The sequence below is a fragment of the Puntigrus tetrazona genome, chromosome 7 (assembly GCF_018831695.1).
Source record: "Puntigrus tetrazona isolate hp1 chromosome 7, ASM1883169v1, whole genome shotgun sequence".
NCBI lineage: Eukaryota > Metazoa > Chordata > Actinopteri > Cypriniformes > Cyprinidae > Puntigrus > Puntigrus tetrazona.
Window position 1 is genome coordinate 31,994,417 of NC_056705.1, and position 12,304 is coordinate 32,006,720.

At 39.1% G+C, this 12,304-nt stretch overlaps 1 protein-coding gene across 9 annotated transcripts in view; it reads left to right on the forward strand.

Annotated features, from left to right (window-relative positions):
* Nucleotides 1–12,304, forward strand: part of LOC122348476 (nuclear factor 1 B-type-like) — a 78,046-nt gene that overhangs the window by 52,416 nt on the left and 13,326 nt on the right. For 5 of the 9 annotated variants that reach the window (XM_043243936.1, XM_043243944.1, XM_043243941.1 and 2 more), the window contains exons 4-10: nucleotides 345–413; nucleotides 2,592–2,712; nucleotides 2,874–2,986; nucleotides 6,047–6,181; nucleotides 6,776–6,951; nucleotides 9,159–9,297; nucleotides 9,409–9,491. In XM_043243936.1, the coding sequence (XP_043099871.1) occupies nucleotides 345–413; nucleotides 2,592–2,712; nucleotides 2,874–2,986; nucleotides 6,047–6,181; nucleotides 6,776–6,951; nucleotides 9,159–9,297; nucleotides 9,409–9,491 (836 nt within the window). The remainder of the gene's footprint in view (nucleotides 1–344; nucleotides 414–2,591; nucleotides 2,713–2,873; nucleotides 2,987–6,046; nucleotides 6,182–6,775; nucleotides 6,952–9,158; nucleotides 9,298–9,408; nucleotides 9,492–12,304) is intronic. The other 4 variants (XM_043243937.1, XM_043243942.1, XM_043243940.1 and 1 more) reach the window with 2 other exon arrangements.

A 12,304-nucleotide genomic window follows, 5' to 3' on the forward strand; every position in this document is an offset into this window, starting at 1 on the left:
TATTGGGCTTTGCGGTGCATTGTGGGAAAGACTTGGACATCCTGGCATGCTCTGTGAGGCTGACCCTGTGGTGCTGGACTTTTTAAACATGAGTCTGGAATGCAGTGTTAAGTATTAGTGGGCTTTCTCTGAACCTAATCCATCTAGTCTGTACATACTACAAGTCACAGTTAGTGTTGTCATGTTCCTGAAAGAAAAGATGAAATGGTGATACGGACAAAAGATTATTTGTTTAATCTAATTCCCAGATGCCTGCTTACCAAATACACAGAATTTGAAATGTCTTCATGTGTACGTGTTAAGTAAGGACGTGTGTCTGAAGAAAATTCTCTTGTCTCCCACAGTTTACTTGGAAGACAGCTTTGTTAAATCAGGGGTCTTTAGTGTTTCGGAGCTGGTTAGAGTATCCAGAAGTAAGTCTCCCTCTCTCTATACACACACACACACACACACACACACACGCATTTCATACCCCAGTGCTGAGTGAAATATGGACAAACCAAACTCAGCAGTTGGATTAAATGTTAAAACTAAACTTCTGGACACTTTATTTAACTCAACTCTTGTTTAAAGGTTTACTCCACCCCAAATGAAAATTGTGTCATTACTTACTTCAGGAACTTAGCCTTATGTCATTCTAAACCTGTAAGATCTTCGCTCAACTTCGAAAAATAAAAATAAAGAGCTCTCTGACCCTCCCATAGAGCGCAATGGAATTAACACCATTTTTATGGAATTAACAAAATTAGACAAACAGTTTCTTAAAGAAATATTTTTCAGAAGTAAAGATACTTTAAAGCCTGAGATAAATCTGTTGAAGTCAGTAGATTTAATGTAAAACATGACTTTCAGAGCTGACTTTTTTCACTGTGTGTTGCGACAGTATCAAAAATGTTACTCACAAGTATTAAAACAAGCATAAAAGCATAAAATGTTTGTCCATTTTATGATTATATTTGCACAAATTTCTGTATGATCTACAAAAGAATTAAGGGATTATGTCTTCAAAGATATTTTCTGTAAAATATACAGATAGTCTTGACAGTTTCATCTCACAAGTGTAGCTAAAGTAAATATACAGAGCAATACAACCAGCCTGCTTTATGCCTAAGCATTCCTGATTTAGCAAGGGAGGGACTTGCCCAGAACATGTGTGGAAAATCCAGTCTGGCGAGTCGCGCTTGTGTGTGTGTGTGTGTTCACTAGTTTTGGTGCACAAACACGCAGTAGTTTATGTGTCGACATGCCTGCCTTCATCAAAGACGATGACAGATGTTCCAGAAGAAATCTTTCTCCAATGACTGAGGACAGTTTTGCCCCAAGGCAAGATTTGTACAAATTGCCAAAGGGGTTATCAGGGCACACACACACACAGATGCACACACACTAACAAACACAAAGACACTTGTATTCAACCTAAGGTTGAATGCACTCTGTGACACTGTAACTGATCCATGTCACACCTAAATGTAACACAACGCTTATGATCTGTCCCACATACACACACACACACACACACACATCCATGCAGCTTCTAGGTTTCTTCTGCTTGGATAGGCATTCATTCATTAACAGTATAGCTATATGACTTACTGCATGTACCACCCTAACAAATCTCCTTGAAAAAATGACTATTTTGCTGCGTACTTAAGGTCTTAAATGGTTAATGTAGTGAGCATTGTGTCTCCTTCTAATGCAATTTAGATGAGGTTATAGTGTAAATGCCATACCCGCTCACTGCATTCATGTGGTGGCAGCAGTGACTGACAGTAATTTCACATGTTTTCTTTCACCTCAGACCCTCAGGCCACATCATGTCATACATGAGAACACACATTCTGCTAAAACTTAATTAATATAAAACTATTACATCAACAGTTACTAATCATTTAGTAAGATTTTTTTTGCGTAGATATCATAATTAAGCAATCCTAATTATTTTTTAATATTTTAACATACTTTTTTTGTAGTCTCATTCAGAGAAACTTATTTTAACATGGTGTCATCAGCATGTGTGCTTCCTGAATAACAAAAAACTGTAATAAAAACTGTAACATCTGTAATAAACAAATACTGCTAATGAAGGATGTGTCAATTCTACAGTGTGCACTAGCCATCTATTAAATCACTTACGCATATTATGAAAGGTACATACACAATTTGTTAAATATGTACTTTTCGTAATGTTGCATTGGGTTCTCTTTTCATAAAAGACTAAACTAGCTGTGTCATGCTATTGTATGTAAACAAAGAGGCTAGTGGCAGTGGTTAGACCACTGAATGGTGCTCTAGCTCTTGTGGTTTCTCTGTAGATATGATATCTCCGACACACTTCATACTGTTACAGCTTCTTTCACTCTATTACAGGCAGTTCTCTCTTAGATTGAGTTATAGCTACAATCATGTTTGGGTTTGCCTTTATGCAAATGTTGGCGTGAAAACAGCTTCTAACCGAGAGCAACAAAGAGTGCATGTTTCAAAAGTGTTTTATCCGAGTTACACTTCATGCCAAATGCGTGAAGCAAGATACTCCACATTTCAACCTATCCCAACTGCTGTTTTTTTTCTTCCTCTCGCTCTTTTCTTACCAGCTCCTATCACACAGGGTGCAGGAGTGAACTTCCCTATGGCTGACATGCCAAGTCAGCCATATTATCAAGACCTGAACTCAGGAGTGAGTTTACACCGGTCCCTCTCGTCCCCTCACGGCAGGTTAGCACACGTATTCAAACACCTACATAATTCAATTTTGATCCATTTTCAGTAAAAAAGAAGAGACTTCGCGAACATCAGCTTAAACATAACAGAACCTGTTTTTGTAAATGAAAGTATTTTATAGAAATAATAATTTCTTTAAAAAAACATTTGTGCAGTAAACGGCCTAAGACGATCCAAGAGGACAGTATGGAGACTAGTCCCACCGGGCCAGACTTCTACCCGTCCCCTAGTTCACCGGCCAGCAGACCCTGGCATGAGAGAGACCAAGGTGAGAGAGAGACCATTTATAGAGCTATTCAGCGCTGTGCCTCTCTTAACCCTCCCCTTCTCTCTCCCCTCTGTGTGAAGATGTTTTCTGTCTGATTTTCCCCTCTCTTCAGATCTCGGTAAAGTGTAACGTTGATAAAGTGGTCTTTACTCTTGCAGTGCTTTGTGAACTCTTTATTCAAAACTGAACAACACCTCATAACCTCTGCTGTTCTTCTGAATGCTTTTAAACAATTAAACAACAAAAAAAACATTAATAAACAATTAACCATTATGAACCATTGATCCTAAAATTATGACCATTGAAAATGTAGTTGCTTTGAAATGTCACTTACAATGCATGTGACTGCACACTGGATTATATTATTTTTAACATTAAATCCAACCTAATGTGGCCAGAAATTTTTGATTTAAGATAAGGTTTTTCTTTCCTCTGCATTACTTTCAAGTATGTTGCTTAAATATAACTAGAATAAATGGACTGTCCTATGTTCTTTTTCCTGTTTTGAGTGAAACCTTCATTTATTGAGAAGTGTCACGTTTTTGCCTGGTGGATCTGTCCGGTCTTGTTTTGTGTGGGCATGTGTGTGTCAGAATTGGGTACGGTTTCTTTTTTGTGTAGGTTAATGGCTTCATTTACAGGAATGTTTTTTTAGGCTCAGTTTAAACCTAATGTAAACAATATAGTGATATGCCATTTCTTCATTTTTGGAAAAAAAAAAACTTTAATGTGTAAGAGCAAATCCTTTAGATGTAGATCAGACAAGCCTGGTTTCCTGTCTGCATGTGTAATTGATTGGCCATGTTTCCCCCCTCATAAGGGGGATTTGTCTGGCGTGTGGCAACTATTGAACTTGACCTGATCTTTAAAATGGATGTGTCAAAGGTCAGAGCGGGGTTGTGACCTTTGAGCTTAGACACCAGATCCAGACGGGGTTGTGGGGGTGGTTGGACAAAACTCCTATTCTAATGCACCATTACCCCCATTACTCACACGCTCATTTATTATAGAAAGTTTAGAAATTAGCCAGTGGATTGCTATATGAAGCTTTGAATATATTCTTTGAGAAACACTTGAGACGATGTTTGTATGGTGCGTGTGCATGTGTTTTTTTGGTATATATGGTTTATGAGAACATGTGTATTATGACGTGGGTACTACAACATAAACATTACTTATGAGGACACTTTCAGTGTCCGTGTAAACCAAATGGCTCCCAAAAATATATATAGATCCTAGTAGTTTTATCTGAATTATAAATAAAATAAGGTGATACAAAAGCCACCAAGTCTGTGTTGAAAACAACGAGAAAATCAAAAAATCAATTGCTGTAATGATTTACTCATCTGCCAAAACAGTGACTTAAAATGATTTTAACTTTGGGGTTTTCTGAACAAATATTTATTCATTTATTAAAGTAATGTTTGTTTTATTTTTACAGATTTTTTTCTTTTTCTGATGCCATTGTTTTTTCTGATGAGCTGTTGTGAGAGATGGGAGAAGTGAAGACAGGAATAGGGTAGTGCTCATGAGAAAGTGGTTTGTTTTGTAAAACCCATATCAGAAGGAGCGAAGCATGAATATTAAAGCCATATGAGGCCTTGACAGAAGGAAACTGCCTCAGCCAAAATCCAGTCTTCATGTGGACAGAAAAAACACATACAAACACTCTGAAACAGTAATATACCTTTTTGATTTCCTATTAAACTGACTTTCTGAAAAGAATATGCCATTGGACCACCACCTCGATTTAGCCTCTCTCTTTTTCTCTGTATGGAACAGCCCTAGTAATTGATGATGCGGCCTGACAAACTAAACAAAAACAGATAAATACATTTTCCTGACATATGTCGTCAGCCCCTTTCTTGCATATGCACTTTTTGTGAAGGTTTTCAGAGAAACAGATTTTCCTCCTGTCACCTATATGCCACCCAGCTTCCTTCTCTTCTTCTTTCCTACGCTCCTTCTCTTCTCAAACGCGCATAAATACTCTCCTGAGGGAGGGTGCTCAGCTTATTCTTTTTCTTTTTCTTTCTCTGTTGTTGCAGGTGTGACAAAAATAAAGAAGTCAATATATACCTAACGGCTTCACAACTGTTTACAGCAAACAGTGTATCCAGGCTCTTTGCTAAAATGCTTTAACTGCATTTTAGTTTTAGACAATTCTTAGGCAACACTGTTTTTGTTTTATGTGATTGAAGCAGGGCTTTTGTGATTCTTTTATTTCTTAATTTTATTAAATATACATACAAAAATAAAATTTTATATATATATATATATATATATATATATATATATATATATATATATATATATATATATATATATTTTTTTTTATATAAATAAATAAATACTGCAAAATTCTATTTGTTTATTTTGACAATTTCAGCAAGCTGAATTTTCTTAATTATCTTGTCAGGCAGTAGTGGTAAAAAGTTATTTTTGGAGCATGAAAGGACACAGGCACATGGAATCCCCCTACATTCCAATGCCTTTGTGTTTTTTTGTGAGATCATTTACCTTTTTCCTGCTATCACAACAATGAGACTGAGAGAGAGTGAGAGAGATGGAGCATTTATGAAGTTCAATATATAGCATCGGAGCATGTCCAAACACAATCTAAGACACTGTGAATAGTCCTTCAGTTTTCTTATTTCATTATTCTGATTTGACCGCGTGTGCCTCCCCTTTTTTCTGTTTCTCATCTCATCTATGATTGTCAGTGAGGAGCTCCGGAGACACACAGGCCAAGCACTATGTCTCCTTTATGTCTGCTGATGAGGAGGCTTTTTTGATTCTTGTTGGATGTAGATATGAAGTTAATGTTTTCCTTACACGTTCAAAGTAGATTATACACTGCATTACACTACAGAAGAGGGAAAGCAAAAGAGAAACAGCACAGTAGTGACACATGGAAATCGAGTCTTTATATTGTTGTCTGTCGTATGTCTGTTTACTTGGATGCTCAGTTCAATAATTCTTTTTTAACTTTTTTAATTTTAAAAACGTGTTCTCCTGTACACATGATTTCCTAACACTGTTAATGATTTTTTTTTTCAGCAGACATGTCTTCTCCCACCATGAAGAAGCCAGAGAAGCCATTATTTAGCCCCACATCTCCACAAGACTCTTCACCTCGGCTCAGCACCTTCCCCCAACACCACCACCCAGGACTGACCACCGTTGGCCATAGCGGTACTTTTCAAAAAATTATTTTCACAATTTTTCCCTTATCCAAATAAAATGCTCAACATTCTGAATGCTTTTTCTGCTTTTCAATACTCCTCAGAAATTCCTATTCACTGTGAGTTTGTAAATTCATTTTAATGATGAATCTTGGACGGATAGTTCACCCAAAATTCATAATTCAGTTCCTAACCTGTATGAATATCTGTTAAATGCAAAAAAAAAGATAATTTGAAAAATGCTGGTAGCCAAAAATACTAAGTCTATAGATAACCGTAACTGCTGGGTTACCAACATTCTTCAACATTCAACAGTGACCGATTAAACTAAATCAAGGTTGATTAAATAATGACACAATTTCCTTTTTAAATTTCAAATTATTAAAATTATTGGAGTTTATCACCAGCTGTATAAAAACATACAACAAACTCACTTTCTGCAGACTACACTGTCTAAAAACCCCTCTTTTCATGGAATCCAAAACACTCCCACTTTGTCAAACTCCCACATTTTTGTCTGCCAAATTTCCTCTGATATTATTTATAAGAGTTGACATGGTTTCTAAATCTGTTAGTAAAGTAGCTGTTCTCAATGCGTGTGCAGTAATTTCCACCAGGAGTCCACCTCCGCTGCAGTTCTCGGCCCCTGCCATCCTTCCCCCGGCCCCCTCGCCCTACATCTCTCACGGCGCCATCCGCTACCCTCCGCACCTCAACCCACCCGACTCCCTTAAGAACTACATGCAGCCTTACGACCCGTCCAGCCCACAGAGCAGCCAGGTAAGTTTTGAATCCTCACGTGCATGCACAAAAACCAATGTACATGTGCATTAACCCCAACCCTAACGCAATCATACATGATTAGTACAGTTTATCTGTACTGGAACGGAGCCTTTAAATCTTGTGACTGTGTGTGCATTGTCCACAAAACATAATAGATGCCAGCTGTTAAAATAGGGTTTTAGTTTAATGTCTCGGTTGAAATGCTCCTTTTCCTCAGACGAGCAGACTCGCATGTAAAGCATACTTGGATCACGTGTGCCGTACCTTCTCCAATCATGATCATCATGTTGTCACATGTGTTAACCATACTGCATGCCAAAACCGCTCTACCCCCTCAAACTAATGAGACCCTCATTGTAAGAGCACATGCTGTAAACTTAACCTGTGCAGAACTTAACTTTAGCACCATTTTCTTCTTTTGCTGCCTCTACCTCTGACTGCTTGTCTGTCTTGGTGTCTTTGGTTGTTCCCACTGCATTAGGCTCAAGTTTGATTAACAGGCCACATTGTTTCAGCACAGTAATTGACCCAGTTTAGCTAACGAACACAAAATCATTAGTGGTTTTCTCTGTCGGCGCCTTGTCTAAATCAGCTCTGAGCCGAGTGTAGAGCCAAACGACGGCTCTCCATCGCTGTGGTGACTCTGTTTACCAGCAGTGCCGTAAATGAAGCGAAGGGGAACGAAAAGAAAGAGGGGAAAAAAAAGCAAAAGCAAGTCAATAAACACTCCAACCAGGGCAGCCACTGCACATTAGCACAAACACATATGCGTTCAATGTGTCTCCCTTCTTATGAAAACTACCGTTGCTGAATGTTTTACTGGAGTTGAGATTCCTTATAGTATGAAATAATAATAAAAAATGAATGGAAATAGTTATTACATTTATTGTGCTATTGCATCATAATAAATACATACTGGTTTATATAGTGGTATTAAATGAAGTATGAAGAATAAAAACACAAGCTTTTACCTCATTCCTGTTAATTGAAGAAATTCAGACATGCTCAGTTTTTTCGACCCTGCTGTGGTCATGGTGGCTAACTCCTCCTCTTTAGCAGGTGATTGATGGGGCTTTTGGTGAGGCCGCATTTTAAAGAACCTTCTGCATCTCTGCCAAGCAACTCAGACTGTCCCACTCATCTTAATTAGTACCACAAAATCTTAAAAAAGGCCAAGCTTCTCCAAACATTTTGTTAAGAGAAAATTTTAACTCCTTTCTTTTGGATGATATTGCGAATGGTTTATACTTACAGGTCCTTTTTGCCTAAAAGCATATTTTTTAAACTATGAAAAAGTGTGGAACTTCAACAACAGCAACAAAAAAACTACTTTAATATGGGTTATTAAGTAAAAATATTTAATTCACTTATGGTGTCACCATTAACAGATCACAGTTTTCGAGAACAGACATTGTTCTCAAAAAACAGTTCAGTTTTAAACAATGTATTTATTAGGAATTATAAACAAAGTAGTGTAAGAAATATCTGCTGTGATTTGACAGGTTATGAAACACGGCACTGATTGTGTGAGGGATTTCTTCTTTCACTGTGTGACTGAAGCAAGGTTGCGATACTACTGAGTTTTATATCCCCGACGCTCAAACAGTAAACAAAGGGCTCATAGACTGGACGAGTCATAGCGCGCTGGAACTGTTACTCGGGAGAAACCGCAGGGAACGATAAAGGTCGTAAATATTTGCCGTTGCCGGGGTCCGGAGCTTGGTGGGGGGAGATCGCTCTGCAAATAACACGGGGCATATAATCGGGTGGATGGGAGCCAGGATGTTTTTATGCTTGCTTTAACGCAGATTATATTACACCCTAATTAAACATTCTATTCACATTGGGGAACCCCATGGACACCATTCTCTTTCATAAAGGCCTGTTTGAGTTTTGAACTCAGGGCCCCGCTATGTGAATTCAGTCAAGTCTGTCTCCTGCAGTCAGGAGTGGAAGGAGGTAGACGCTCACTCTGTGTCTGCCTCTCCGTCCTGTGTTCCCTCAACCCCCACTATTTCTGTTTTTTGTATAAACTTGGTGTGAGTCATGAAAAATGCACACTCAGCTGTCTAGCGCCTTTGCCGGAAGATGGGAGAGCGTCAAAAGATTGAATGAATGAGTTAACATGATCATTAGCTTAATTTAAAAACACGTCAGTGTTTGGCCTGCTGTGTTAACGGACCGTTTTTTTGTGAACACCACAGCCGAACAGCAGTGGCCAGGTACTGGGGAAAGTGCCCGGTCACTTCACGCCGGTGCTTACGCCCTCACCCCACCACAGCACTGTCAGACCGGTGTCTCTCTCAATGGCTGACACCAAGCCAATCACCACATCCTCAGAAGGTAAATTATGCCAATAAAATGCTATGATTTCTTTTCACATTACATTTTCATCATTACGTTTCAACACAAGCTGTATATTTAATGCTGATTGAAAATGTGTGCTATATTTAGGTTATTCAGCTCCAGGCACTCCCACTGCCAATCGTTTCGTGGGACTGAGCTCCAGAGACCCAGCCTTTCTGCACCAGCAACAGGTGAGACATGACCCATCCCCTTTACCTTTCTATTTTTTTCCACCCTGTCCCTTCCCCTGTTCTCTCTCAAATCCCCATCCAACTGTTCTGTATTCCCAACAGGGGTCAGAGCCGTCAGACAGGTAGCCCATCAAATAATCTAGCCATGAAGTTTAAGCACCGTCGTAGCCCTGTAAAGATACAGGGCTTAGGAGAAAACTCCTGTTTGTTTTGTGTCAGCATTTGTTAATCAGCTGTGTCTGCTGGGCACATATAGCATATTCTGAGATGCTGCATCGAAAGTGTTTAATGCCACAGACATTCCTGGCAAGATTTTCCCTGTTAGTCACTGTTATTGAGCATGTCTTTCCACTTGCTCTATAACCACAGTCACGTTTAGAGGTTTATGGTTTTTGCAAGTGTGGGTTAATGTCACTTTTACAAGGAATCTGTTGGCTTTCATAAATTCATAGATACAGAGTCTAAATTCTCAGAATAAGCAGAGACTAAACCTTTTACAATACGTTTCCATATGAGTACTCTGAAAGTACAAAATATCAAACCAGCAAATAATGCTGGACATTTTCTCAGAACTATCATTTTTTGTGATTAACTAACCGATACATTCTGATTTTATTGGATGCATGAGGTCACTTGCCTGACAAGTCACAAGTACACACAGGTGTCCTAGCGGTGCCAACAGGTGCCTCAAGTAAGCTAGGGACATGCTACATCATCATTCGACAACCAGAAAGTGTTCAAAGTGTCAAAATACTTTTTGCTGAAAAACGTAGTTCCAAGCAGTCCAGTTTCATTCTATTTTCAGCTGTTTAGTTAAAAGTAATTGATAAATTTATACACAGCAGGGGACGTTTGTTGAACTTGAATTTTTATTGCGATCACCTCCCTTGAGACCCATTCCAACATAAAATTTATCTTGTCTTGCAGTGTTAAAACTACTGTGGAACAATAGCTAGCATTGTCTTCAGATGGACATAATGATATACGGCTAAATGCAGTACTTAACTTGAGTGATTCGGTTTATGTCGGGCCTGGCTTATAAGGCATTTAGTGAAATGATCTTTTTTGGCAAAACATGTAGTATTGTAAAAAGAGTAATGGTATAGTGTGTGTGTGTGTGTGTGTGTGTGTGTGTGTGTGTGTGTGTGTGTGTGTGTGTGCGTAAAAGACTTCTGCAGCATGAAAGGGCTGGTCTGAGGCCAGTATTTTCCACCCTCCTCTAATTGAATTCATCTGCACGCGGCGACATCATAATTAGTGGTTTTCTCTTGCCCTGCTCCTGAGTTACAGTAATGGCAAGCCTCGCTTTTATTGCTCTCTGGTTTGGCATCCTTGGACAGGGCCAAGAAATACACAGCTCACCAACAGTGACAATGCTGCAGGCCTTATTTAAAAATAAATACATAAAAAAATGTTGCTGTTTTTTCATTTAAGAAAAAAATGACTTTATGAAAATGCAGAAGTGCATTGCAAAACTATGGACAGGAGGAGGAATTGATATTGATAAAAGCGTTTCGGTGAATAAGCTGGATGAATGAGTGATTAGAATATCTTCAAGCAGGTATCACACACAGGCACCGCAGCTGCTGTAGTGTCTCATACGGCTTGCTTAATGTCTTTTGTTTTAGCTCTACTTAAATGGGAGAGGGATCAGATGTAGACAGGATGATATATCAACCATCCATCATGTTTATATGAGCCGGAGCTTTTGTTTGTCCTTGAAAGTGAGAATTGTATAGCCGGTCCTGACCCAAGTTAACCTGCGGCCATTGAGCAGGCGTTTTCGTTGGGTAAATAATGTCTCTCGTACACAGCAGCTTTTATTCTGGGTGATTTATCATAGGATATTATGAGATGTATTGACACCTGTGTTCCCCTGCTGGGCTTTTGTCAGAGCGTGCGGTGTGACACGTGGGGCGTATGGATTACAGCCGTCACCGTGGTGTCACCTTACAGACCCATAGTGCTCCTTTCCCAGCATGCTGTGGGGCAGGGTGCTGCCTACAGCTCAGCTAGGCCGTCTGGAAACTGAGAAAGCTCCAGACGCTCAGCGGGACGCTCTCTTTCTTTCTCTCTGTTGCTTAATGCCTCCTCTCATTCTCTGACTATTCATTCAAAACCAAGATTTTTTTTTCTCTCCCTTTACCTCATGTTTTGTTCTTACTTTCCTTTCTGTCCTTTTTTCTTTTTTTCTTTCTCTCTCTATTTCTGCATTTCTCTTCTAGCATAGAGAGGGTCTCAGTATATGCTCAAACACACCATCACTGTAATGACTCCATTACATAAACATTCATGCCTTGTCTTTAGCCTCCATATACTGGAGTCAGTAAATCATTGGGTGTGTCCGTACATAAATAATCACTCCTCCTATTGGTCCCATAGCAACTGTTTGAGCTTATTTCATTTACAAGAACCATCTGTATTCTTATAGCCCCTATGTGAGATGTTGAGATGTTTCTACTTTATATAATGTGCCTCTTGTCTGTTGTCGCAGCACACATGATGTATGATGCTGTATGATTATGGTGCTCAGACTGTGAAGTGGCAGCTTTTGGATGGTGGCCATTCGAGTAATGGACAGTTTCCTGTGATAAGCCATAAAGAAAATTCATCCAAAGTAGCAACAGTATTGCAGAGAGCTGTGGCCATGTGTTTGTTGGACCTAAAAAAGAACACTTTAGTGGTCAACAGACGTTGGCTTTTCCAAGGTTGACACTGATATCTAGAAAGTAGGACGCAGAATTGAGACCTGAATTTAAATTACAGGCCAGTACTGGTTATTACAGGCCAGTATACAATGTATATATGTAACA